Consider the following 26277-nt stretch of genomic DNA (forward strand, 5'->3'; position numbering starts at 1 on the left):
GCGCCCTTGCTCACCTCTCTCTTCTGACCGGCACATCTTTGTGCATACTGACCTAGGGAATTTCGTTTTTATCCGGCGAGACGCTGTGAAGGCGCCCCCTACACCCTAAAACGGCGGGCCCTACCTCGTCCTTCACAAGACGCCCAAGACTGCAACCACCATACTGAAGAGTCGGAAGGAGGTCGTGTCGCTGGACCGTATTAAGCTGGCCTACCTCGAGAAGCCTCCCGCTGAGCTTTACTCGGAGCTAGTCGGCGTATTCGTCTCTCTCCCTGCCGCGCCCTAGTAGCCTCATCGCGGCCTCGCAGGTGCATCCATTTCACCGTCCCATATGGGCACGGTGGCGAGTACTGTGGCGCCCAAGCGGCGGACTGCGGGGAAGAGAATTGCAGCGGCGCATGGGACCGGGGCGCGCGCCAGGAGCGGGCAGTTTGCTCCTGAGGCCTGATATGTTGCACAACTTTTGGTGCTGCGCCATAGCACGATTGATTGAACGATTGATATTATTGCGAAAGTAATACTATTCGCTCTTTCAAGCCTTCGCGTGACCCGGCCGCAGTTACGTCGTACCCACGTGACGCTGTGACGTCACACCCCACGTGACACACTGGCTGTCAGGAGCTGCCAACTTGGGTCTCGATCGTTTCACATGGGACAGTTATGTCAGAATCAGCCTGCTAGGAGTCTGGCATTCACGTTATACCCCTATAGGCCACTAAGGCACGTTCATATGGGTTGGTTAATGCGGGGCTTTATATGTGGGCTGAGGAAGAAGGAAAAGAGAATAAAAGAACGCTCGGTCACCCGCAGCTATTGCTTTTGCTCAATATTTGGACATCATGGACATCATGAACGCAGCTAAGTGGGAGTTACATTCATCTCGTGGACGTTGCGGAGGCGATCGCCGAACAGCGGCACCTAGCTCCGACGGATAAACGCAAGGACTGGCCGCCAGGGCGCGACGGCACGGTCTGAGGCGAACGATCAGGGTAAGCCCAGGTCTAGAGAGAAGAAGGCCATTATCCCCGTTTAATGGTGTCCAGGGCACGAAGCCGAGATTTTAAGTAGAGCGGACATTCCCCTAACAGGTGGTTGAGATCCGCATCGCAGGAACCTGATACAGGGGGCGTCGTACCACCCAAGGAAAAGCGGTTCAGCAAGAAAGGCGTAAGAATTGTGGTTGTTTGTATCCGTCACAGGATGATCTGTTCTCGCGGCGTAAATACCTTCGGAGGAAGCGGAGATATAGACAGGGGGTTGCCCACTGTCATGAGGTAAGCGGCACGATGTAGTTTGGTGGAATGCATGACCGCGATTGGATTTGCTACCTCATGTGGTAGCAAAGGAGATAGAGCATCGGAAGCTGTGGTTAGCGTGGTAGAAGGATGAGCATGCGCCAGTGTAGGATCCTTCTCATTTCCAATGTTACCGCAATGCACGGGAATTCAGTGGATGGTGGCATGCTGACCACGTTCCCGGAGCAAGGATGCGTTATCCCTTATCTTCTGCAGTACAGGGAGGTTCCGCATATATAACTTTGGCGCATGCCCGGTAGGCAGCTGGAGAGTCTGTATACACACGATGGTGAACGGGAACCGTTTGAAACGAAGTTGAGAAAACCGATTCCAAATTGCCTGGGTGCCGAATGGCGCTTCTGCCGATGTATGGTGCTATCGGCCCTGATTTATGGTTGCCTTGTCGTTCCAAGCAGTGTCACAACAAGTTTGCTACCCATGCAGGAAGTGCAGCGGCTGCGCACACTTCACATTGAATTGAAGGTAATGAGCTCGTAGCCTTAGCATGCCTTTTGGCATAAGCCCGACGCCGAATTCGCTGATGCGCGTCCATATGAAGTGGAAATGGCTTCCCCTCAGTGAATTGTGTGATTTCAAATGGCGGAGTCTTGCTGGGAAAAATGTGCACTGCAATGACATCGTGCCCGAGGAGCACGATTGTGTAGCACCCGGCGTTTGTGCCCCGATGTCTCGTCTCCTGCGTGAGGGTGTGCATGTCAAAGAATTCAGACAGGTCATTGAGTTTGATGCATCTCTGTAGCGCATCGAGAAGTGTGTACCGCGGAAGTCCCGCGACGATGCGTTTGGCCTTGTTAAGCGGTTGAGCGCGAGCAACTGCTTACGGTTTACGGTTTATGATGCGCGCGACAAGAAAAGCTACGAATTGGAGCATTTCACGTTCATTTACTCTGAAGTGCGGTTGCTGATTTTGCGTAAAAAGTGCAGAATTTGTTTCGTAGTCTTTGTGACATGTTTGATCCAAGTGTTCGCTGTGCAGTTCTCGTTCAAGTGCATACCAAGGTTCGGATCGTGGGTTTTCGTGTGAGGGATTGGTTGCCGATGGAAAGTTCAAAATGCTGCTTCTCTTCCCGTTGCCTTGGTGTGGACCGGCTATCGTAAACGTCAACGAACTTGTTATTATCCGGGGTAGTGTCCAAACCAGTTTTCATGGTGTAGTCTTGAATGATGCCAAGAGATCTGTGTAAGGCATTCCCCTGCTCGCCGAGGGACCCCTGATGTGTCTACACGGTGACGTAGTCGGCACAAGCCATGTGCTTCAGACCCGGCACGTTCGCAAGGCGCCTCGTAGTTTCGGTAGCTGGTGCTTAACTGTATTAAAATGGGTTGGGGAGGTCACTGAACTTGGGGGGACGCCTACTAAGTTGAAGCGGATAGAACTGGTCTCCTGGCCAATGTGGACTTGTAGCTTTGCCCGTCTAGGGCACCAGCTATGAAGTTGTATATTTTTATATAGTGGATAGTCCAGGGCAGAATCCATTCATATGGTGCAGGGGGGCAAAAGGTTGCAATCTCCAAGGTATCGCATTATTCGCCTGTTGACCATGCTGTCCACTACTTTACAGACGCAAGAGGTTAAGGAGATAGGACGGAGCTTGCATAAGGTATGAAGTGGCTTGTTCTTTTATTTTTATTTATTTATTTATTAATACTACAATCCCAGGAAGGGATTTTCGCAGGGTGAGCATACAGAAAATAGGTAAGTACAAATATTACAAATAAGTAAAAAGGCCACAAATTAATAATAAGCAACAAAACACAACAGCAAAAATGAAAGGCTCAATGACGTAACACAACAAAAAAGTACACTAAGGTTTTGGGGCATATAATTACACTACTATCAAGTCATCAGTGAACATGGTCAACAGGGAATTAATTAAATGAAGAAAGAGCCCCAGAACGATATTAAATTCAGTTCAAAAATGGGAACCGGGAATGCATGACAGAGGACATTATTGTGCACTGAGATTGCCGATGAATGATGTTACAGATAGCTGTAAGACTTCGTCGTTAGTAAGTTGATTCCACTCCGTTACTGTTCGCGGAAAAAAGGAATATTTAAAGCAGTTATTACGCTGGGTGAAAGGGGTGATTGTAAGATTGTGACGTTGTCTTGTAGAATAACCTGAAGAGAAAGATATTAGTCCATCAATGTTAATTTTAAAATGACCTTTGACCAATTGGTATAAGAACTTTAGTCGAGAAACGCGATTCCTTTTGGTTATAGATATTAAAGCAGCCCTGTTTAAGAGGTCACTTACTGATGTGCGTCCATAGCTATTGTAAACAAAACGTACTGCTTTCTTTTGTATTTTTTCAATTTTATTTACGTTTGTTTTGGTGAATGGATCCCAAATTATTGCCGCATAATCTAATATTGGAAGGACAATCGATTTATACGCTAGAAGCCGAACTCGGGGTGTGGAAAGTCTCAATGCACGCCTAAGAAAAAAATGTTTACGGTTTGCATTATTTACAGTTTGATCAATATGTTTAGTCCAGTCAAGGTTGTTACTAATCCATATCCCTAGATATTTGTAGTGTGAGACTTCGGAAAGAATGTTGTTATCAAGTGAATATTGGAACATCAGTGGACTTTTCTTGTGAGTGATTCTCATATACACGGTTTTTTGAAAGTTGATAGGCATCTGCCATGCATCACACCAGGCACTAATTTTCTGAAAAGCCTCATTAAGTTTTACCTGATCTGACATATGTTTAATTTCGGAGTATAGCACACAATCATCCGCTTAGGCTTAGGAATGGGTTTGACTACTGAGAACTTCAAAGTGGAGGGCAGTACCCCAGCATCCCAGATTCGGTTAAACTCTTCTAAAAAAGCTTGCTTGTACTCGGGGGGTAAACCGCGTAGGTAGGCAACGTACACCTGATCGCATCCCGGACTAATACGCGCATTAGCATGCTGCAGGGTATGCTCCAGCTCGGGCATGGTGAAGGGAGTGTTAAAGGGTCACTGTCCAGGGAAGGCCCTTCTAAGCAAAAAAGCCCAGTGTTTCGATCAGGTACCGGAGATAACCTGTGCAAAATGCTACAGTGACACGCGCGTCGCAACGCAACGAAAATACAAATCAAAGCTCTCTCATGTTCTTCTTCGGGAAGCCAGCTTCCCCCTTCCCTGCGCTGGCCTGTCGATCCGCAGCTATGATGTATTTGTCGAAAACGACGTCCATTGGTCCGTCTCGTTGTCTGAGGGTGAAGGATGGGTGTCTATCGCTCGCTGCGCGCTTTTCCCTCGCCACGGCCGGACTGAATCCAACGGCGCGCACTCCCTCACCCGTTTTTTTTTTTTTTTTTTTCGCGCAGGCGGAGTGCCACGCCCTACCTCCCGCCAAATGCGGAGGAGGAAGGGGAATTTTTCTTGCGGAGGCTAGACGACAAGGCAGGAGAGTGAAAAACATTTGCGATGGAACGGGAGGAGAGAAACACGACAGATTCGGGTAATTGCGGTGGCTGTAACTGCGCTATCAGTTACTCTTTTCAAAAACATTTTGCGGCCTTGCGTTATGGGGCGAATTCTCACAGCCACCGGGGAAGAAAATATTTTCTACCGGAGGGTGGACAGTGGGCCTTTAAGTGGTTCCCTGTCCTCGAAAGGTCGATTGTTCTCGTAATTGGTGTCTATGGTTCAAGATATCTCCAGGAAGAACATCTGAGCGGCCTGACTGAGCGCCGATTCTTTCTCGTAGGACCACGCGTGCCGCCCCGTCGTTCGTCTTCCGCTGGCCGCGCATAGAACGCAGGATGGGCCAAACTTTAGAAAGATGAGTTTGCCTGTTGACAGGTTCACAAATATTCATCTGATCGAGCGGTCTGATGCGAGCGTATTGGTATAATTTTCAACGGAGCGTCGTATATTATGTAACCTTTTTTTGTGGTACGCAACACTACGAGACATCCTGTACTGTCCAACAATCCGACTCTTCTATTCCATACGGCTAAAAAATGCCAATCAGGCTCGGGGTGGTCAGAAGGAACCCGCAGGCTCTTGGCGGCCTTCCATTTGGCTTCGCATAGTTGTGATACCAACTAATGCTCCTGGCTGGAGACTGCTACCCCAGTATTTCACGGTATTTGTCCCAGTGTGTAATATGGCTTAACCTTGTGGACGTGCCTGGCTTCACCTTCGTGTTGACGTGGCATGTGCGAAAGCGTATAAGTATAGGAAAGTGGTCCCTTCGCATGCAGTCATCCAACAACTACCATAAAAAGTTGTGGACGGGTGCTCCAGGCAAGATCAGGTGACGCGTAAGACTGCTTGCCGACATGCCTGTCCTAGGGAGTGTGTGCTTCGAGTGTGTTGAAAGAGTGCCAGCCCGTACTTCGAGGCATCTTGCAAGTCAAGTCTGCCTCGCTGGCTGCATGTGTTGTATCCCCACACGATGTGCTGAGAGCTGGAGTCCCCGCATAACAGTATAACGTCTTGTAGATAAAGCATTATTGAGAAATGAAGCTGAGGTCAATGGGTCCCTCATCGGCCCTGTTCCTCGTGTTTTTGGGAACCACGTAGACTGAGAATCAGGAATTCGCGCTCTGATGAGACTTGTACCCGGTAAATGACGACGCTGAGCGACGCACTGCACTATGTGCACTACTTCCCTCCGCGCGGACAGTGCCATTTTCGTGGGCGCAGTAAGGTCTTCAACGGTGCATATCCATCATAGCCCATTATTCGCAGCACGACGCCATTGACCTCCTGAAGGGCGATAGCTAATCGTCTTACCTCTGACTCTTGCCTGCTAAGAACCGGGCGATCATGCCCCCACTTATGCTGCGAAGCGAGCGCTAATTGCATTGTGGGACGGTTGCTCACGACAATGGCCCTCAGGAGTTAGCCATGGTGAGTCTGTGTGGCGTTAGAGATATTTAAGTTTGTACCTGCCTGAGAGGTAGCTAGAGCACGCGCTGCCGGGGTCGTTGGAACATCATCATCATCCGTCTGACTATACCCACCGCAGGGCTAAGGCCTCTCCCATATATCTCCACATAACCCGGTTCTGTGCTAGCTGCATCCACTTGACCCCTGCGAACTTCTTAACCTCATCCGCCCACCTTACTTTCTGCCGCCCCCTGCTACGCTTTTGTTCCCTTGGAATCCAGTTTGCTACCCTAAGCGACCACCGATTATCCTCTCTTCGCCCTACATGTCCGGCCCATGCCCATTTCTTCTTACTTTCCGCTAGAACGTCGGTAACTTGAGTTATTTCTCGGGCCCACTCTCCACGCTTCCTATCTCTTAATGCTATACCCCTACCATTTTTCGTCCCATAGCCCTCTGGGTTGTCAACTTAAGTAGAACTCTCTTGGTTAGCCTCCACGTTTCAGCCCCATAGGTGAGTATAGGTAAGATGCAACTGCTGTATACTTTCCTCTTGAGCGATACCGGTAAGCTGCTAGTCATAATCTGCGAGTGCTTGCCAAATGCGCTCCATCCCAATCTTATTCTTCTTGTTATTTCCTTTTCATGGTCCTGATCTGTGGTTACTACCTGTCCTAAGTAGACATATTCGCCTATTACTTCCAGTACTTGGCTACCTAATGTAAACTGCTGTTCCTTCCCGGGGCTGTTGAACATTACCTTAGTCTTCTGCATATTGATTTTCAAGCCTACCTTTCTACTTTTCCTGTTTAGGTCATCAATCATTATTTGCAGTTCATCCATCGAGTTACTTAGCAAGGCAATGTCATCAGCAAATCGCAGATTACTGAGATATTCTCCATCTACCCTTGTCCCTAACTGCTCCCATTCCAAGTTTTTGAATACTTCATCTAAGCAAGCTGTGATTAGTACTGGGGAGATTGTGTCTCCTTGCATAACACCTTCCTTTATGGGAACTTTGTTTCTTTATGCAGAACTATGGTCGCTGTGCAGCCACTATATATATCTTCCAGCACTTTCACGTACGGCTCGTCTACCCCCTGATTTCGCAATGCCTGCAACCGCCGAGGTTTCAACTGAGTCAAATGTTTTTTCGTAATCAATGAATGCTATGTATAAGGGCTAGTTATATTCCGAGCATTTTTCTATCACCTGATTGATGGTATGGATATGATCGATAGTAGAGTACCGTTTCCGAAAACCTGCTTGATCCTTTGTTTGATTGCAGTCTAAGGTAGTCCTGATTCTATTAGCGATTACCTTAGTAAATACCTTATACGTAACAGATAGTAAGCCGATTGTTCTGTAATTTTTAAGGTCCTTAGAGTCCCTTTTCTTATGAATGAGGATAATGTTTGCATTCTTCCATGGTTCCGGTACCGTCGATGACACCAGACACTGCGTATACAGAGTGGCCAGTTTTTCTAGCATGATATCCCCCCTGTCCCTCAGCAAATCTTGAGTTATCTTCTCCTCTCCAGCTGATTTCCCCCTTTTCATAGTTTCTAATGCTTTCTTGACCTCGTCCATCGTCACTGGTGGAACGTATGACTGTTTTCCCTACCGCCAATCTCGTTGAATGAGTAGTGCCAAAGGGGAACGTGCCCGAAAGCATAAGGCGCTCCATGATGGTGTGGACGCTTGTTTCTATGGCCCGGCTAATAAGTTGTTGGACCCTGGAGGATGTATTGCTCTAATTTTGCCATTCTTTTTCAAGATGTCGCTCGAAATCTTGTAGTGTTTTTAAAGCGGGAGGATACTGCAAGAACCCTGTCTTTAGCTTATCTACTTCCTTTTGAGATGACCTGGTGAAACTGACGATGCATTTTTATGACTGGCTGTTATTCGTTCTTTCTCCTGTTTAGCAACTTTAGCGTAGGTGTTTGGCTGCTTTCTAGGTCTGCGAGGTGGTGCCTTCAGCCTGGTGTAGAAACTGCGCCGTGTTACATTGGCTACCGGTGTGGACGAGTTTTGTTCGCTTTCGTTCTCGAGTTCGCTGTGCTGGCGTCCCCGTGCTTGCCTTTTCTTGCGTTCATGTTTTGCAGGCGGTTTAAGCTTTTGCGCAATTTTTTAGCTTATCTGACGCCATTTTGGACCATTTTTGGCCGTGGTCAAATCAGAACCACCGCAATTCCGGCCCCTCGGTTTTGTGTTAGTGTATTGCGTGCCCTCTTACTGTCGCCACAAGCCGCAAGTGGATAATCCTGCTGTGCCGGCGTTGGGGCATTGCTCCTTGCGATGCCCTATCTTATGACATTATCACAAACCGCAACTCGCGAAGGTACGGAAAAACACGAATCGTAAAAGACCACAGTCCGACTTTTAGGGCAGGCCTTCAAAAGTGATCATGGCAGTGCATTTGTCACCAAGCGAGCGCGCCTGCAGTATTTAGCACTTGCGGCAATGCCAATAGCAGATCAGTTCCCCAGAAGTCATATCGCCAGTATTTCTAATAATTCCTCTGATTTTATTATGATCAGCGGTTTCGTATGCTTGAAACGGCACGTCCTTCCCATTGATTGGCAAGGACTATATAGCGAGAAGTGCATCTCGAACCTCGGAATCCACCACGTCTACGGCGAGCTGGTTGCTCTGGCTTAAGTAGCGGACCGAAAACTCCCGTATAACATCTTCCTCAGAGATACGGGGATAAGCCGAGACGTGGCACGTTATGCTTTCTATCCGTGTAAAGTACTCATCCATGATTCGGCATGGTTGCTTAGGACGAAGGATGATGGTATTTTGGTATTTGCGCGGGGCCCACGTATTTTATGAGGTTCTTTTTTTGCCGCTGATAATTACCTTTTGTCTAGACACTTCCTCGCTCTGAGAAATAATGGGAGTGGGCAGCGATTGACTTTCGCCGATCGTCTGGAGATAGTCGCACATGTTGCAGCTAGTGTATTGCCGGTCAGTCGCCAACGGGAATGAGCCTCGCGCTAATTCCTGTCCGTTTGGGGCGGTAGAAATGAAGCGAAGCTCATGAAAAGCATATCCTCACACTTGCCTTCAGTGCTATTTTCCTCAAGATCCGCAAGCAGACCAAATCGGTTGCTGCATGGGAGCAGCGACACCCTGGGAGCCAAGGTAACACTGGGCACATTCTTTACTAGAATCCATGGCCCTGCCTTGTCAGCAGAGGTTCCTGATGCATCGAGGTCCGCATCCACAGCAGCGACACCTGATGGATTGCAGTTTCCCTGCGAGGGCAAACAAGCACGGAAAAAAAGATAACTGACGCGGTAATACCTAGCAGCGGTGGCCGCCGGCAGCAAGCCGGACGGCGGGGTCGGTGACGAGCTCAGATAGCAGCTGCAAGCAGGAGATAACAGTCCGGTTAGGCAGGAGCACACTCGCAAACGCGTCCGTTGCTCAACGTGGCTGGAAGTCGAATCCGCTGCAACCCACTGAAGACGGACAACCTTACTCAGGCCTATGCAGGAAGAAGCCGGATTTATGCTCGAAGTAGGGTTGTCCATACTATTACGTTACATTTTCAATTCATGCATCTTGCTTTTACAGTGAGGAATCTTGGGTCATGTCTGAAAGTTGAATTTAGGCAACACACGGTTTTATCTCCCCGTCGCTTCGGCCGTCGTGACTGCTTTCCTCGGCTAGAATCCTGAGGACGCGTGCACGCAGATAGAGGATACTAACGTTAACTAAATCCAATGTCTACGTTTAACGCGTGAGCATTACTGCCATCATGCCAGGGAAATATTGGCTGCTACCGTCGGTGTCGATCCTTTGAAGCCTCGCAGTCTTCAAAAATCACGACCTCAGGAAAGTGGCAGCTGGCGACTGACATGGCGCAGCCCTGACTTGTCGGTGGATTGTGTGACTTCGCGAGGCCAGATGACATGGTCGAGATGGAAGGAGCTACCAACTAGGACAGCTCCATTGCTCCATCGAACACACTGGGATCCTTGCACTCCTCTTATTAAGCCTTGCAGCCTCAAAAAATGCAGATCACGCCTCAGACAGGTACAGACAGGGTGCAAAGCCAGATAAAAAATAGACAAAGAAGACGGGGGGGTGGGGGGGGACAAAGTGTTTGTCTTCATTGCTTGCAGAGGAAAACTACTAATCACGCACATATGCCAATCTCATCGTGTGCGATTTTTACTGTGAGAAATTCTGTCTGTGCTTCTCCTGCGGGGAGATATGTTTTAATTTCTGGAGAAAAATTTGTCTTTTAGAAACCATAACAGTCGATTTAGATTATTTGGTTAAATGCGAAGTATGCGCGTTAGCACGTTTGCATTTCCCTTCGCGTTCAGTCCAAAGGTGAGATTTCAAGGTCAGGCTTCACTCAAATAAGGGAAAAATGGGTGACTGGTGACCTTCGTGGTGGCTTGCAATAAACGTTTGGGAAATGATAAAGCCCCTTACGAGGGAAATCCGATATGGTGCCATTCTGGAGTTACTGCGCACCGATAGAAGTTGATGAGCATGACGGCGTGCAATGTACACAGCGCGAGAGAGTGGCAGAATTACACTGATTAGAGATGGCGCAGTGCACTCGTGCAGTGGCCAACGAAGCTGGCCTATTTCGTGGCCGCGGGATGGAAACACAGTCTGGCTACATTTATTTTGTTATGGTCACACGCTCAAACCTTTTTTTCTTCGCGATCCATAGCTGTACTCCATGTGCACCGAGATTCCATGCCCCTCGACTCACACGCGTGACTTTAGCACAGAAAAAGAGCCCGTGATCACCTCTATGATGCGAATTGTCGCGTAGCCTGGCCTCTGATATCTGTGTCAAAAGTAACGATGACGCGTCGCAGTTTACCTGCGATATTGGCCGGTGATGGAGAAATTGTGCTTCAGTTTGAAGCCTGATCTTATAATTATACTGATTTCCTTGTTGTTTGCATGCATGTGGCATGACTTGAGGCAGCTTATCGATTGAAACTAACAGGACCCTTGAAAACAGTAACATTGTCTCACTTTGTGAAACAACCGAACAAGGGTTGAGAGGGAGCCTCAGTTCGCAAACTAGCGTTTCGACGATGAGAATCGTCTGTGCGAATTAGTCCTCCAGACCAAAAGTTGTCTTGTGAGCAGAGGATCCCCCTTGACCCAATAGTTCGATTCCCTTTCTACGGTGTAGCCATATTCTTCCCATCTCACTTCGTCAGGTTCGCTGGAGCCGAAACAGGCACCAGCAAATCAAGAATAGGATTCGTGTGCAGTTTTCAGCTACTGCATCCAACGCTGAGAACGGACGACCATGAGTGACATAATCCACGGAAAAATGCTTTCGTGTACAGCTCTCGCTGTGATTTACTTGATACACATCAGGCATTATCTTGGAGTAAAGCCAGGTAGGAGCGAAGGTATCCTTAACTGGAACCTAAATATATTACCCTTGCTGAAAAAAAAAAAAAGAAATCTTTTTCGTCGAACGAGGATGACTACGTCGCAATGTTCGCCGCTACAAAATACCACTTTGTACACTTGAAACCGTAATTGTTTGATGAAATTAAACATGCCTCGTAATTTCGAGATCACGGCGATCAATACAGGTCCTTCCGACATGCAATCACCACATTAATATTAAAAAGCAAATGATTTCTATGATGTTTACTTAGCGATCCTGAAGCAGAATTATCAGTCATTCGGCGTGCCCAGCTAACTTAACCACTCTCGATCAACTATCAGATTCAACAAAAATTAAGCCTTGCCTTAATACATTCATTTCCTCTGTTCGGAGTTTTTCGCAAAGCTAGAAGGGTAAAATAAAGAAACGACCGAGCAGTTTAGCCTGGGGATGACCATGAATTATCGTTAGCCTGGTTTAGACGATTTACGTCGATTTTCTATGATTTCGCGTCAACTAAACTGGCACAGCTCGGTACACGTGTCACAGCATGTATGCTGCCCGAGTTGGTGGGAGCGACACAGGCAGAAAGCCCCGCTTTAACAAATCTGCACCAACGCGGCTGCGTGGCCCAGGAGAGGAAGCGTGTCTGACTCGTGTTTGGCCGGATTCGATTCCCGTCTGAAGTGCGCAGATGAAGATGGCAACTTCTACAGATTCGGACATATCATGTGGTCTCGTGACGTCACACACGTGACACAATGACCCGCCGATCAATCAGTGGCCGGCCATGCCACCTGCCAGCTACCACCTGCCACATACTGGTGGGCAGGACTACAGACAGACAGACAGACAGACAGACAGACAGACAGACAGACAGACAGACAGACAGACAGACAGACAGACAGACAGACAGACAGACAGACAGACAGACAGACAGACAGACAGACAGACAGACAGACAGACAGACAGACAGACAGACAGACAGACAGACAGACAGACAGACAGACAGACAGACAGACAGACAGACAGACAGACAGACAGACAGACAGACAGACAGACAGACAGACAGACAGACAGACAGACAGACAGACAGACAGACAGACAGACAGACAGACAGACAGACAGACAGACAGACAGACAGACAGACAGACAGACAGACAGACAGACAGACAGACAGACAGACAGACAGACAGACAGACAGACAGACAGACAGACAGACAGACAGACAGACAGACAGACAGACAGACAGACAGACAGACAGACAGACAGACAGACAGACAGACAGACAGACAGACAGACAGACAGACAGACAGACAGACAGACAGACAGACAGACAGACAGACAGACAGACAGACAGACAGACAGACAGACAGACAGACAGACAGACAGACAGACAGACAGACAGACAGACAGACAGACAGACAGACAGACAGACAGACAGACAGACAGACAGACAGACAGACAGACAGACAGACAGACAGACAGACAGACAGACAGACAGACAGACAGACAGACAGACAGACAGACAGACAGACAGACAGACAGACAGACAGACAGACAGACAGACAGACAGACAGACAGACAGACAGACAGACAGACAGACAGACAGACAGACAGACAGACAGACAGACAGACAGACAGACAGACAGACAGACAGACAGACAGACAGACAGACAGACAGACAGACAGACAGACAGACAGACAGACAGACAGACAGACAGACAGACAGACAGACAGACAGACAGACAGACAGACAGACAGACAGACAGACAGACAGACAGACAGACAGACAGACAGACAGACAGACAGACAGACAGACAGACAGACAGACAGACAGACAGACAGACAGACAGACAGACAGACAGACAGACAGACAGACAGACAGACAGACAGACAGACAGACAGACAGACAGACAGACAGACAGACAGACAGACAGACAGACAGACAGACAGACAGACAGACAGACAGACAGACAGACAGACAGACAGACAGACAGACAGACAGACAGACAGACAGACAGACAGACAGACAGACAGACAGACAGACAGACAGACAGACAGACAGACAGACAGACAGACAGACAGACAGACAGACAGACAGACAGACAGACAGACAGACAGACAGACAGACAGACAGACAGACAGACAGACAGACAGACAGACAGACAGACAGACAGACAGACAGACAGACAGACAGACAGACAGACAGACAGACAGACAGACAGACAGACAGACAGACAGACAGACAGACAGACAGACAGACAGACAGACAGACAGACAGACAGACAGACAGACAGACAGACAGACAGACAGACAGACAGACAGACAGACAGACAGACAGACAGACAGACAGACAGACAGACAGACAGACAGACAGACAGACAGACAGACAGACAGACAGACAGACAGACAGACAGACAGACAGACAGACAGACAGACAGACAGACAGACAGACAGACAGACAGACAGACAGACAGACAGACAGACAGACAGACAGACAGACAGACAGACAGACAGACAGACAGACAGACAGACAGACAGACAGACAGACAGACAGACAGACAGACAGACAGACAGACAGACAGACAGACAGACAGACAGACAGACAGACAGACAGACAGACAGACAGACAGACAGACAGACAGACAGACAGACAGACAGACAGACAGACAGACAGACAGACAGACAGACAGACAGACAGACAGACAGACAGACAGACAGACAGACAGACAGACAGACAGACAGACAGACAGACAGACAGACAGACAGACAGACAGACAGACAGACAGACAGACAGACAGACAGACAGACAGACAGACAGACAGACAGACAGACAGACAGACAGACAGACAGACAGACAGACAGACAGACAGACAGACAGACAGACAGACAGACAGACAGACAGACAGACAGACAGACAGACAGACAGACAGACAGACAGACAGACAGACAGACAGACAGACAGACAGACAGACAGACAGACAGACAGACAGACAGACAGACAGACAGACAGACAGACAGACAGACAGACAGACAGACAGACAGACAGACAGACAGACAGACAGACAGACAGACAGACAGACAGACAGACAGACAGACAGACAGACAGACAGACAGACAGACAGACAGACAGACAGACAGACAGACAGACAGACAGACAGACAGACAGACAGACAGACAGACAGACAGACAGACAGACAGACAGACAGACAGACAGACAGACAGACAGACAGACAGACAGACAGACAGACAGACAGACAGACAGACAGACAGACAGACAGACAGACAGACAGACAGACAGACAGACAGACAGACAGACAGACAGACAGACAGACAGACAGACAGACAGACAGACAGACGGACGGACGGACGGACGGACGGACGGACGGACGGACGGACAGGCAGCGGCTTTTCGGGTTGAGTGGGAGCTCTATATCGTCTAGGGCCGCAGCAGTTATTGAAATCGAGCCGGCGCTGAAAATCAGACCCTCCCACTGCTTGGAGCAGGCAACCTTGTACGGATGCATGTTGTGCCTTTTGAAAACTTTTCAAACAGAAGAAAAACTACATCCCAATGCATCGGCGATTTCTTTCAAGTTAGCCTGTGGGTTGAAATCCACAAAGGCCAACGCCTGTTTCACACTCTTCGCTATAAAAAAATTGTTTAGGTCTGGTTAACCCTCGCTGAATTGCGAAAGCAACGCCAGAAGCTTCTCTCACCTGCCACATTATTCCCCTATCACGTCCTATCAGTGTAAGGTGCTACATTATTGGGACACTTAAGCTCATCCTTTAAGGGTGTGACGCGAGAGCGTAAGCTACGAGCCCACGTGTAAAGTCACGATTCAACCAAGCCTTATGGATCTGCCAGCGTGTCGTAGTGGTAACGAGAATGCAAACGGTTTTGGCAGGGTGATTCTAATATCACCCTCCCCTATGAAAGGAGTGGCCCGAGTTGGCAGCTCCTGCCCGTGGCATAGGTGTAACGGTAATAAAAATGTCACGGAAGGCAAATTTTTTTTTTATTTTTTTTTATGAGAAGACCGTAGCTACACCTACTCACGGCGTAGCTGCGGCCACCCGAGGTCTCGCTTTGGCAGATGTAGTATTGATTTCGCAATAAAAACTGAGCCACGTTTGTGACGTTGAGCCATGATGCGCGCCGCCACGGCAACGCCGTTGCCGTAGAAACGCAATGACGTTCGCTCGCTCTTTCCTCTCTCGCCCTTGCGCTCGCTCCGCGGCGGTTCCACGTGAGGTGGGGAATGCGTGCCCTGCTGGCAGAGGAGAGAACGGTGGTGGTGGTGGTACAAACTTTATGAGTCGACAAGGTGAAGCACTAGTGACGCTTCGCGGATATAAGCGCGCTTCGTCTCGGTGGAATCAGCCTGCCATGATGTTTGAATTCACGTTTCCTCCATGCGACGGGCAGGAGCTGCCAACTTGGGTCGCTCCTTTCATAGGGGAGGGTGATATTAGAATCAGCCTGCCAGAACCGTTTGCATTCTCGTTACCCCTGCGACACGCAGGCACATCCATATACGGATTGTTTGAAGCGTGACTTTATATGTGGGCTGGAAGTTTACACTCTCCCGTCATACCCTTTAAGGATGAGCTTAAGTGTCCCCAATAATGTATCACCTTACACTGATAGGGAGTGATAGGGGAATAATGTATCAGGCAAAAGAAGCTTGCGCCATTGCTTTCGCAATTCAACTAATGTTAACCAGAGCTAAACCACAACCATCTTTTTTTCTGAATACTTCGCCCCGCTTCATGCTGCTTTACATGTGCTCTCGGCGTTTATCACTCTCGCCTTGCAACATCAAAGTATATGCTCGCCGCTGGTGCCGTAGGAGCACCTTGTCACTTTTCATCGGCGCAGCGCCAGCAGACGCGAGCATTGTCACGGTGTTCGAGCCTGGGTACGCGGAACAGTGCGGACCACCTGACAGAGTGATTCCATTTGATTGAAGTTGCTTTTCACCTGCCGCCGGCCCGCGGTTTTCAAATGGCACGAGAAATAGCTAAAAATAGTTGAGCCACAGCGGCGTGGGTAACCGAGTTTCAAATTCTGAAAGATTGTATGGTTATTACTACCTGCCGGCTACAATCACTAATTGCAAACGGCCGCCTATCGGCGATAGCTAACTATCAGCTTTTAATTAAAACCTACGTTTTTGACGTCCGCCAACCATGATATTACTATGCCAAAGCTTCTCTTTATCTCGAAAACCTTATTTTCTAAAACCAACTTTTTCAGTCAACCTACAGCGCTTTTAAAGATGCTTGCGAGCAACTATATATCGGCACACTTTCAATGATTGTCATATTAAGGTAATACTACTCGATATCCTATTGACACTTCCAGCGTGCGACCTTTCGCTTTGCTTTATGAATCTACCAAATGCCATCGAAACAAAACGGCTACAAACAGTGTGTAGAATGTGTGCACCCGGCGCATAATTGGCGGCTGCGGAGTCTGTAAAGATTGGCAATAAGGAACAGTGATGACATCGATGCATTCTTTTCAAAAGCAGCTACAAGAACCACAACTTTTTCGTACAAATTGATGGCTATCTAATCTGGCTGCCGGCAAAGCTGCCTGCGCTTCACTACGAGGAAATATAAAGCAAAGATGTCGCGCACACCGCTTTCGCAATCACCAAGTTATACCTTCGCTAGAAAACTTGCGCTTGGAGACAGTAAATTTACATTTTCAACCCATGCTTTAGTACACAATAGCGGCATAATTCATACGTACGACATTTGTGACGTCTTTTCCGCCCAGAAAGGTTAGATGATGGACTTCGCACTCTATACGAGACATTGATATCGTCACGGGGAAGTCGACTGTATACGCTACATTTCACGAAACGTCCTGGGGCAACCAGCATCGATCGCTTCAGTAAGACTTGACATAGGAGACACCCGCTGTTTCTTTCTCATAAATATGACATGCCATTTTTGTGCAGCCTTCTCGGTTCGGCACACAGTACCATGTTGTGGCCCAAGGTGACATAACTTGTTTTTTTTTTTAGTGTTTAATAGGGCATAATTCGTGTTGCGCACTGTTGCAGAACGTGTCCGTCAAGAATATGGGAGGCCGAAAAGGCACTATCTCGCCTTCTGCCGCTATCGTGCCGACATGCATGTACGAGGTGAAGCGCTCTCCGATAAAAGGTTACTGAAATTAGTACATCCTGCCAGTTTCGTTCTGCCGGCGAGAAAATAGGCGGCCAAATAGGTCTTAGTGCGGTAACTTGTCGTTTAAAGAGGGTCTCTATCTACAGCGCTCTTCTGATGGCTCAGCAGGGCTAAAAACCGGTCCTTGCTGCTGTGAACGGGCTTCGATTACGCAGTCAACGGTACCTCGTAGGGGAGCTAGCGGGCAGTAAGCATCTTACAGGATTTCGGCGGATTCCACCAGATTAGCCGAGGATTTCAGAAAATTACGAATATTATTCAAACATAGCAAACTCTGTCTGTGATTTATTTTCATCACTCGTCTTTTTTCCTTCTCTCTAGCTATCGGCCCGTGGGAAATAAAAGTTTGACAATGGGACCCGCATTGCACGCCAGAGCAGCAAAATATGGGGCCTACCTCGAGTCGAGTCGCGCAATTACGCACCTGTAGACGTGACTTTTTTGGAAATCTTGGTTGTCGGCGTTTCTTTTTTCGATATCCCTTTACCGGCGAAACATCCCCGGCAGGAAGGTTGAGGTTGAACTCGATCACCTCGCCACATGTCGTCTCCAGCTCCGCGGCCATCCAGGCGCTGGGGCCGCCTTGGTTCGTCTGCTGCTGACGACCGGAAAAAGAAGATTCTTGCAGGCACGCGACGAATACGTACAGCGCGTGCGCTTCGTCAGAAGTGAGACGTTCATGAAGCACTCGTATTAGGCTTTGTTTTGGCCGGCGGGTGCAGGTGTCTGACAGAGCAGAAGAAGGACCTGCTTTCACACTCTTCAGTCAGAAAATATCTAATGAAAGGTGAGCGCTTTGGCGAAGAGCTGAGAATTCAGGAAGAACCAAGAACTGAGCTTTTGTAGCTGTAGCTTATCAATGTTTGAGAATCCGATCGGGAGCGTTTTCGTTCGCATCAGCTCCTATTAGCTTTATACAAGACTGACCCCATTGAGAACGTCGATAATAAATTTCGGGGCCATTGAGCAATTAATATGTGCAGTAACATCTGACGTTCTCTGAAAGAACTCGGCATCCTTGATATAAAGGGCTAATACCTCATAAATATGTCCATAGAGGGCGCACGCAATAACCGCATGAAGCAAAAAAAAAAAAAACAATGATCGCAGCGCAGCTATCCAGCACATAGCCCCCTTCCTCCATTGTAGGTGGACTGGTTTGTACTCTGCAGCGATGTCCAAGCAGCGCCTGCGTTCTGCGAAATTCGGGCAAATACCACGCAAGCGCTGTGTGTTGAAGACGCGAAAGAACGTCGCTAAGTCGCCTATTCTTGCCTACAACACTCGCTAAAGGGCAAACAGAACAGGTTAAAGAAACCTCGGTTTGTTCTATGGCCACGTCATTTTACAGCGAATCAAAACTCGTCCGCCTGGAGGCCTCTCTCATGCGGCCAAAGCTGTTGTTTTAGTCTGCGTTGCGCATAACGTAGGCGGCTGCGGGCCGTACGGGGCGTACCTGGCTCGGATGGCTGCGAGAGCACCAGATCCTCAGCACATCTTTGATTTCCACCTCCGGGAGGCAGATGGGTGACGGGCTAGAATCGCCCGCCGGGTCCGCTCGCTGCTGCTGCTGACTCTGCATGGATGACGCTCTTTGGGGCGAGCTTCCTGTGCCTGATGCAGTCGCCGACTCGTTCATCTCGTCGTCACCAGCGATCAGGAACTCTTGTTGCTGTCGGCCTCTGGAAAAAATGGCTTCGCAGAGCCCGTCTTCTTCCTCGTCTTTGTCGGGGAAGCGTTCGCCAGTCTGCCAACGGCTCACGTGCTGCTGCAACTTCCCGCGAGAGGCAACCGCTCTCAGCTGAAGTGACTGGCGCAACTTCATGCCCCTTTATTGCGAAACTCTCAAGACACAGTTAAATAAAATAAATGGGGGAGAAAGACCACACCGAACGAGATGCCATCGCAGGTAAAACCAATTGAAAATAAATGAAAAGAAGACAACGCTGAACAGAAGAATTAGGAATGGTCCAATTAGAAGAAAATGAAATCAAAAGTGCAAAAATCGCCTCGGGGAAAAATGTTTTTAGGGCCCTTAAACGTTAATCCTTACGAAGAAACCAAATAGCTCGGGTTCAGTTCGGCTGAGCGTAGTTTACAGAGTGGAAGCATCGAATACGCATAATCAGACACGGTAGTCAGACAACGCCAGACTTAGTTTGATTGGAGCCAATGATATCCCTTCTACTTTCTGAGAGGTTAGGAGCTGTTCCACTTGGTCCAGAATCATATGGAGCTTATCCTCGAACGGAACTATCACGATAAACCATTTCACACGAAACGCATAGCGATAACAAACAAAACAAAAAAAACTAGCACAGCTGGACGTGCCATCGACGGGTTGGCAGACGATATGAATGCTCTTTTCTCGTTCTGTTCAAATAACGTATACCAGTTCCAGCGTATCGATTCAATTAGTAGTTGCTAATAAGCTTTATTTCGGTTAGGTACAGCGTTTATGTTAAAGCTCGTTTTGAGAACGGCCGAGTAGCAGACGACAGGCTCCGCAGCGACAGGGAACTGCGCTCTAAGAACTGGAATTCCTGTGGCAAGAATAAAGCAGCCTATAATTACTCCTGCAGATCTCGCTCTACTGCCTCCACGCGCGAGGAAGAGTGATATGGTCTTTCACTATTTTAAGCACAAATGAGTGAAGTGACCATTATACTGATTATACTCCTACAAACTTCGATAGAGTTTGTCGGGGTTCTCACGGAGCTCGGGCTTTACTCTCAGAGCCAAACGCCACGCCACTAGCTCTGGCCATCATGGCAAGGAAGAACGAAACACCGAGGAAGAGCCAGCGGGCCAAGCTCATTATTGAGAGTGCCCAATTTTCATTCTCGGTCATAGCATCCGCGCTCTCCGGCGTCGCGGCATCACCTCCCAGGATGCAGATGCCTGTTCGTCGAACAGTAGAGGTGGGAGGAGGGGCCGCCCGGTGCGCTGCGGCAGTCCCTCTCACCTCGCCTTTTCCGCAGTAGCTCTGGGGGAAGGAGGCCGGGAGATAGGGAGCCTCGATGCGAGCCTGCTCTCCGCGCGAAGGAGGCACCCTACGGGAGGAAAAAGATAAGAGTTCCCCGTGAAGAGAGAGAGAGAGGGTGTTCGCGCCGTCATGCGGGCGAGGGGAACGTTGAATTCCCACGGCTCGTCCCTCAGCAGGTCCATGCAGCAGGACAGGAGTCGGGACTCGGGTATGTAGGCGCCGCGACCAAAGCGAGCAGGGCTGCCCCGAAGTCGGGCTGGCACCGCGTGCAGGCCGCATTTTGGAACAGCTGCCGGGGCAAATGCGCAAAGTTCTAAGGCTGGAATCGTTGTGGGCAGCTCACTTCATGCAGCGTCGACGTCCCGGGGATTGCCAACCAAGGAAGGAGGCTGGGCTCTATCATCTTCGCTCATCCTCTCCAGTCAGGGTTCAACTGGCGTGCGCGATTCCGGGAAATCCCAGACGACGGCAGGACAGGTCAGAGTGCACTGGTATCTCATCGCCCTCTAGTTCGTGAGATATTCGTTCGAGCTCGAATGCGAGCTTCTCCAATAAACCTTTGTACACTGGCGCAGTCACGGGGCGTGCCGTCTAAACATCGCCTTCAACGCTCTCTCCGCCTGAAGTAAACGGCGGGGCCCGTACGTGCGCCCGGAGTGCCGGTGTCGTAAGAAAGGCCAGTCGGCGGGCTCGGCCCGTTCGAGCGTGCTCAGCACAGGCTTCGCGTAAAGGAGCGTCGCCGGCTTGTGTATAGACACGTGCCGGATAAGTTCACGTGAGACCTCTCGCAACTTTGTAGTTGACATTCGGCGACTTCGCCTACCTTCCGCACTGTAACATCTCGGAAAAGACTGCCTTCCCTTATATCCGCTTGCGCGCGTAATCACGCGTCTGGCGTTCCCCCCTCGGCAGCTCGCACTACATAGGCAGCCGACGCCACTGGTGTTGCTGTGTGCGCGGCCTCACGCTCGGAGCGCTCGCCCACTTTTCAGCGATCTCGCTGAATGATGGGGTTGTAGCGGTATACCCACGAAGTAACTGTACGCGTGATCTCCCATGCGCGCCACTTAACGACCCTTCAGCGATTTCGCTGGCTGTGAGTGCTACAGAGCCCCTGTTTGCGTCATGCGCGGCATTTTTCCCGTTGTAGCAGCGACTTCACTGCCTTCCGGGGCTGCAGTGCTGCGCGTAGAAATCTCTCTGGGGTTCGCTAGCATATGAGTCGTTCAGCACGTGCATTTTCCGTTCCTACAGTCGTTTTCACTGGAAAGTACTGTTGGCATGGGTCTGCCGATTGAGCCCGAACTCGGGCCTTTCACCTTGCTGCCGCGAAAGCATCTCAGCAACCTCGAATGGTTTAACCCATGTGAGCGCACGACCCGTCGCGATCACGCCAGTGAGTACGTAGTTGCGCTCGAATTCCGAGTCTTCCTCGCTGAGAGCCAATGCCTCTTTGCGCGTAGTCTTAGCCATCTGACTTGAAGTGTTCTTACCGAGCCTGCGGTTCACCTTTTCATTGGCATTCGCCATAATCTCGCGCAACCGCTTTGTCTAGCCGTAAACATCTGCCGGGACTTTCCGTTCATGCGTAGAGCTAAGAGAATGGCGTGCCAGTGCAAATTCCGGCAGTTATGCGACCTCGAATGTTCACCCTACACTCTAAAGCAAGGTAGTGGTTACTAACTTTAAGGGTGGTAACTGCTTGTCACATATGTTACTAACTAGTTAGTAACTGCTGGCAGTATCTGCTAGGTAGAAGCATACACTACGTCTAAAATGTAGCAACTAGAACTACCTCTAGCAAAAATATTTACCTCTAGATGTAGTGCTAGCAACTACATTTAGCAAGATTTACTACCTATAGGAGGTAGTAGGAGAAACTATCTTTACTAACATTCACTACCACCACAGGTAGTTAGAGAAACTACATTTAGCAATATACACCACCTCAAAAGGTAGTAATAGCAGCTACCTATATCAAAATATACTACCTCTGGGAGTAGTAGCAGCCACTACATTTAGCAACATGGAGAACCTCAGGAAGATTATAACAGTAACAACAAAGCAGAGCAAACTGCTCTGCTTTGCTGCTACTGGCATAACCACTAACCTAAATGCTGGATTACACATGATGGAAGCACTGTGAAACATGACTTCAAAAAAAAAAAAAAGAAATTAAACATAAGTGCGACTAAGAAGACGCAACTTTATTTCTCATTATTCAGTTGATGCATTCAACTTTCTAAATAAAATAAATATTGCCCGCATCACAAATCGTGAAAAGGAGATTGACCAAAGACGAAAAAATACACAATAAGAGAACAGGTACTTTTGTTCTGCTTTGGTTATCACACATTCATTTGAGACAGTGTATATACATCAGAGTTGTGAGTTTAACTTCAACCCCCTACAGGAGGTTTAGGTATTGAAGGCTTGTGCAGCCTGGCATGTCTGAACATTTGTAGCAATAATGATGACAACTGGTAGGAGGAATAGCCTACAAGAACTATCAGCATGTCTATGAAAGTTATTTTACATGCAATAATTTAACCAGATATGTGCAATGAATATCGCAACTAAAAGAAGGTTTTTGGCAGAGAAATATGAAGTATTAGGTCATACACTGCCTAGCTTTTTACCTTGGCTACCTCTAGCAGTACCTCAGGTATGGGGAAGCTTTTTGTAGTTTATACTTTATCCATTATTATCCTACATAAGTATGAAATACCTGTCGGAGTCATAGCTAAAAACTGGTCAACTGCCCACTCTTTGGCAATTAAATGAAACAGATGTTATATCTCCATGCAGCACCATAAAACGTTATTAGCAATAGCTATCTTAAGAGAATGTATCAAAATTGCTTCAAACAGATTGTGCCGTTTATAACAAACTGACCTACTAATATACAATAAATTGCTTATTATGCCAATTTGACAAGCATATAAAAATCTATATCAGTAATTCCTACTCTAAGACTCAAAACTGTCTCACAAGAGAACACATTTGTAACATTCCACACAGCCTGATATTATGCAACAAGCCAGCTTACCATCATGCATATCACTAATTATTGAAAGGATGCCTACTAGGTGTAAATTGCTGGATGGACCTGCTAAATATGACCAAGCTTATTGAGAAGAACAATGTTTTTCAGAGTTATGTTGCATAATCTGCAGTATTTTATTTGTTTCGCTGACTTTATTGATTAAAATCACTACCAAAGACCAATTTCCTTTTTGAAGTTGGATTTAAGAAAAAAAAGTGCCACTAATTGCCTTGAAATAGCTGAATGAAATATTTGCACCAAGAATTTGTTTCTGTAAACCGGTTTTCCAACTGGGCTTAAAGGTCCACTGAAATGGGTCACCAATAAGGGTAAACAACGCCATAATACTGATAGATATTGAACCACCCATCATTCTCCCGCAAAATTTTCGATCTAGCTTCTGCAACACCAGAGATATCGGCGATTAAAAAAGACCCTTCCAATATTCCCTCTCAACTCGTACGCCTAACGGAGTCATAAAAAAAAAGAATACAAGCAAGTTCAAAGCTCCGCCCAGAAATACGTCACTTCGACGAACTTCCGGTTGCCACGCGCTCGCTCGCTGCCGTACTGGCGTACTCGCGTCAACCCGTCTTCGATGCACACGCCTGAGGGGTTCGCCAGTTCGCGCAGCGACGGTTAGTGTAACCGCGGTTACGCGAACCCGTGGTTAGCCCATGCTACAAGGCGGACCCAATTATGGTTTCACCACTAACCGCGGTTATCGCAAATTGAGCTTGGCGACCTCGGTTTGCGTCGTTAACCGAGGTTATGTGTGGAGTCTGTCGACGGAGGCTTCTCGTCGGCGCCCGAGTGCGCGAAACGTACGAGCGGGTCTGCTTTACAAAGTTATTCATTTACCCACTGTATCCCGTTTAAAGATCGATGTATAGAACATGGTGCCGCCCTTCGTCTTCGATTACGGCCGACAGCGCAGCCACTGCATACTGAAACCTTGTCTTGCCTGCAGTATCGTTTGAACGGCTTGTTGCTGAGCAGAACGTAAAAAAATGCGCGGCCTTATAGCTATGAAAGTAGACGAGTTTGCAAAGCTTGCAGCACGGGATGCTGCGAGCAGGCGGAGGTATGTTACACAATTACCGTGAGGGTGGGGCGCGCGAGCGCGACGAACGACGGCGCCGTGCGTGACTGTCCCTAGTCGTCGCTAGGCCTAAATTGTTTCGCTTTGCAGCCGCGGCGGTCGGCGCTTTGGAACTGATCAACGCTGTCAAAAATCGTCTACTTATGAAACTGCCTTATTGGGAATACTATCCTGCCATAGTAAAAAAACCATAGGATTAATCTGGCGACGCAATAATAACAGAGCTAGTACGAGCAGATCGGATGAGCCGAAATGAACCAGCGGCAGCTGGCTTGAGCAGAAAGTTGCTTGTATCACGGCTATCGCTCTTGCCAGCAATTTGCTGCTGGTCAGCGATCCTCACGAGGGCTTCATACTTGATATTCGGCTCAGTATTCCAGATAGCAACAGATTTTACCACGCTTTATTTCGGACATCGGTGCTAACGATCCGCCGTGTCGTTCGCATATACGGTATGCGGGAGGAGGGGCCACAGCGGCGGTGTTTACGGCGGTCTAAAGTCCCTTGATAAGTATTAAGGGGTTTTCGAGGAGGTGCTGCCATCGTGCGGTGCTTGACCGTGCTGTTGATGCCAACGTTGGTTGACGCCTCGTCGGACGACACTCCGGTACTCCTGAAACCACGCTATATAATAAGATATTTGTAAATGCAGCTTCATTACGCCGATCACTGCGTCGCTTCGGTTGTTGTACTTGATGGGCAATGGCCACCTAACCGATAATGGCGGCGAGCTGTGTAGCATTAGCCCGCACAGAGTTCGAGTGGTTCGAGCAGCGCACGAGCAGACAACTTTCGCAGCTACCGGAAGTGTGTCCGTGACGTCATGGCTGCAGTGGCCGCAGTGGCCGCAGCGGATGGCAGCTGTGGCAGCTTCTTGCAAGCCTTGCGAGTCAACTCACCCGTGACGTCACAGTTTTAGGAAATAGGTCCGTTCGATTCAGCTGCACTCTCTGCACCGGTTCCGTAAAGTTCTGCGGCGGTGCCGCAAGCGTGCAGCGCAAGTTCCAGCAGTTCAGGTGCAGCATCGGCACCAGCTACTTACAAACGAATGGTATAGAGTGCAGGCCTGCTAGACTTGGCGTCGCCAACAAGCTGCGGTCGGCTGTGTGCAACTCGCGTCAGCTGACGCCAATATCCCGGTTAACTTGATGACTTTTAAAATAGCACATGACAACGAATTTTTGCCATTATCCAGCCGCGATGCTTTTGGGCTGTACGTTGTAATAAACTGCGAAAAGACCCGGTCGATGTTAATTATTCCACTCGTTAACGAGAACACGATCGAGTTCGCCAAGGTGATGGTTACGCATACTCACAAGTAGACACACGCATGCGGTGTGATACATGCTGATTATATACTTCAATCATGACCACGTGCGCATCGATCGCGCTGCCGC

The 26277-nt window shown here is 48.6% G+C and overlaps 1 protein-coding gene and 1 pseudogene across 1 annotated transcript; both read right to left on the minus strand.

Annotated features, from left to right (window-relative positions):
* Positions 1–918: 918 nt before the first annotated feature.
* On the minus strand, positions 919–6089 carry LOC146206002 (uncharacterized; annotated as a pseudogene).
* A 2904-nt stretch (positions 6090–8993) lies between these two features.
* On the minus strand, positions 8994–18338 carry LOC146206003 (uncharacterized). The gene is made up of 2 exons (XM_084586986.1): positions 18171–18338; positions 8994–9410 (listed from the first exon to the last, which is right to left on the minus strand). The coding sequence occupies exons 1-2, from the start codon at positions 18309–18311 to the stop codon at positions 9150–9152; spliced, it is 402 nt and encodes a 133-aa protein (XP_084443112.1). The 5' UTR covers positions 18312–18338; the 3' UTR covers positions 8994–9149.
* Between the last annotated feature and the right edge of the window lie 7939 nt (positions 18339–26277).

This window comes from Amblyomma maculatum, chromosome 1 (genome assembly GCF_055883805.1).
Source record: "Amblyomma maculatum isolate TAMU_Amacu chromosome 1, ASM5588380v1, whole genome shotgun sequence".
In the NCBI taxonomy this organism is placed as follows: Eukaryota; Metazoa; Arthropoda; class Arachnida; order Ixodida; family Ixodidae; genus Amblyomma; species Amblyomma maculatum.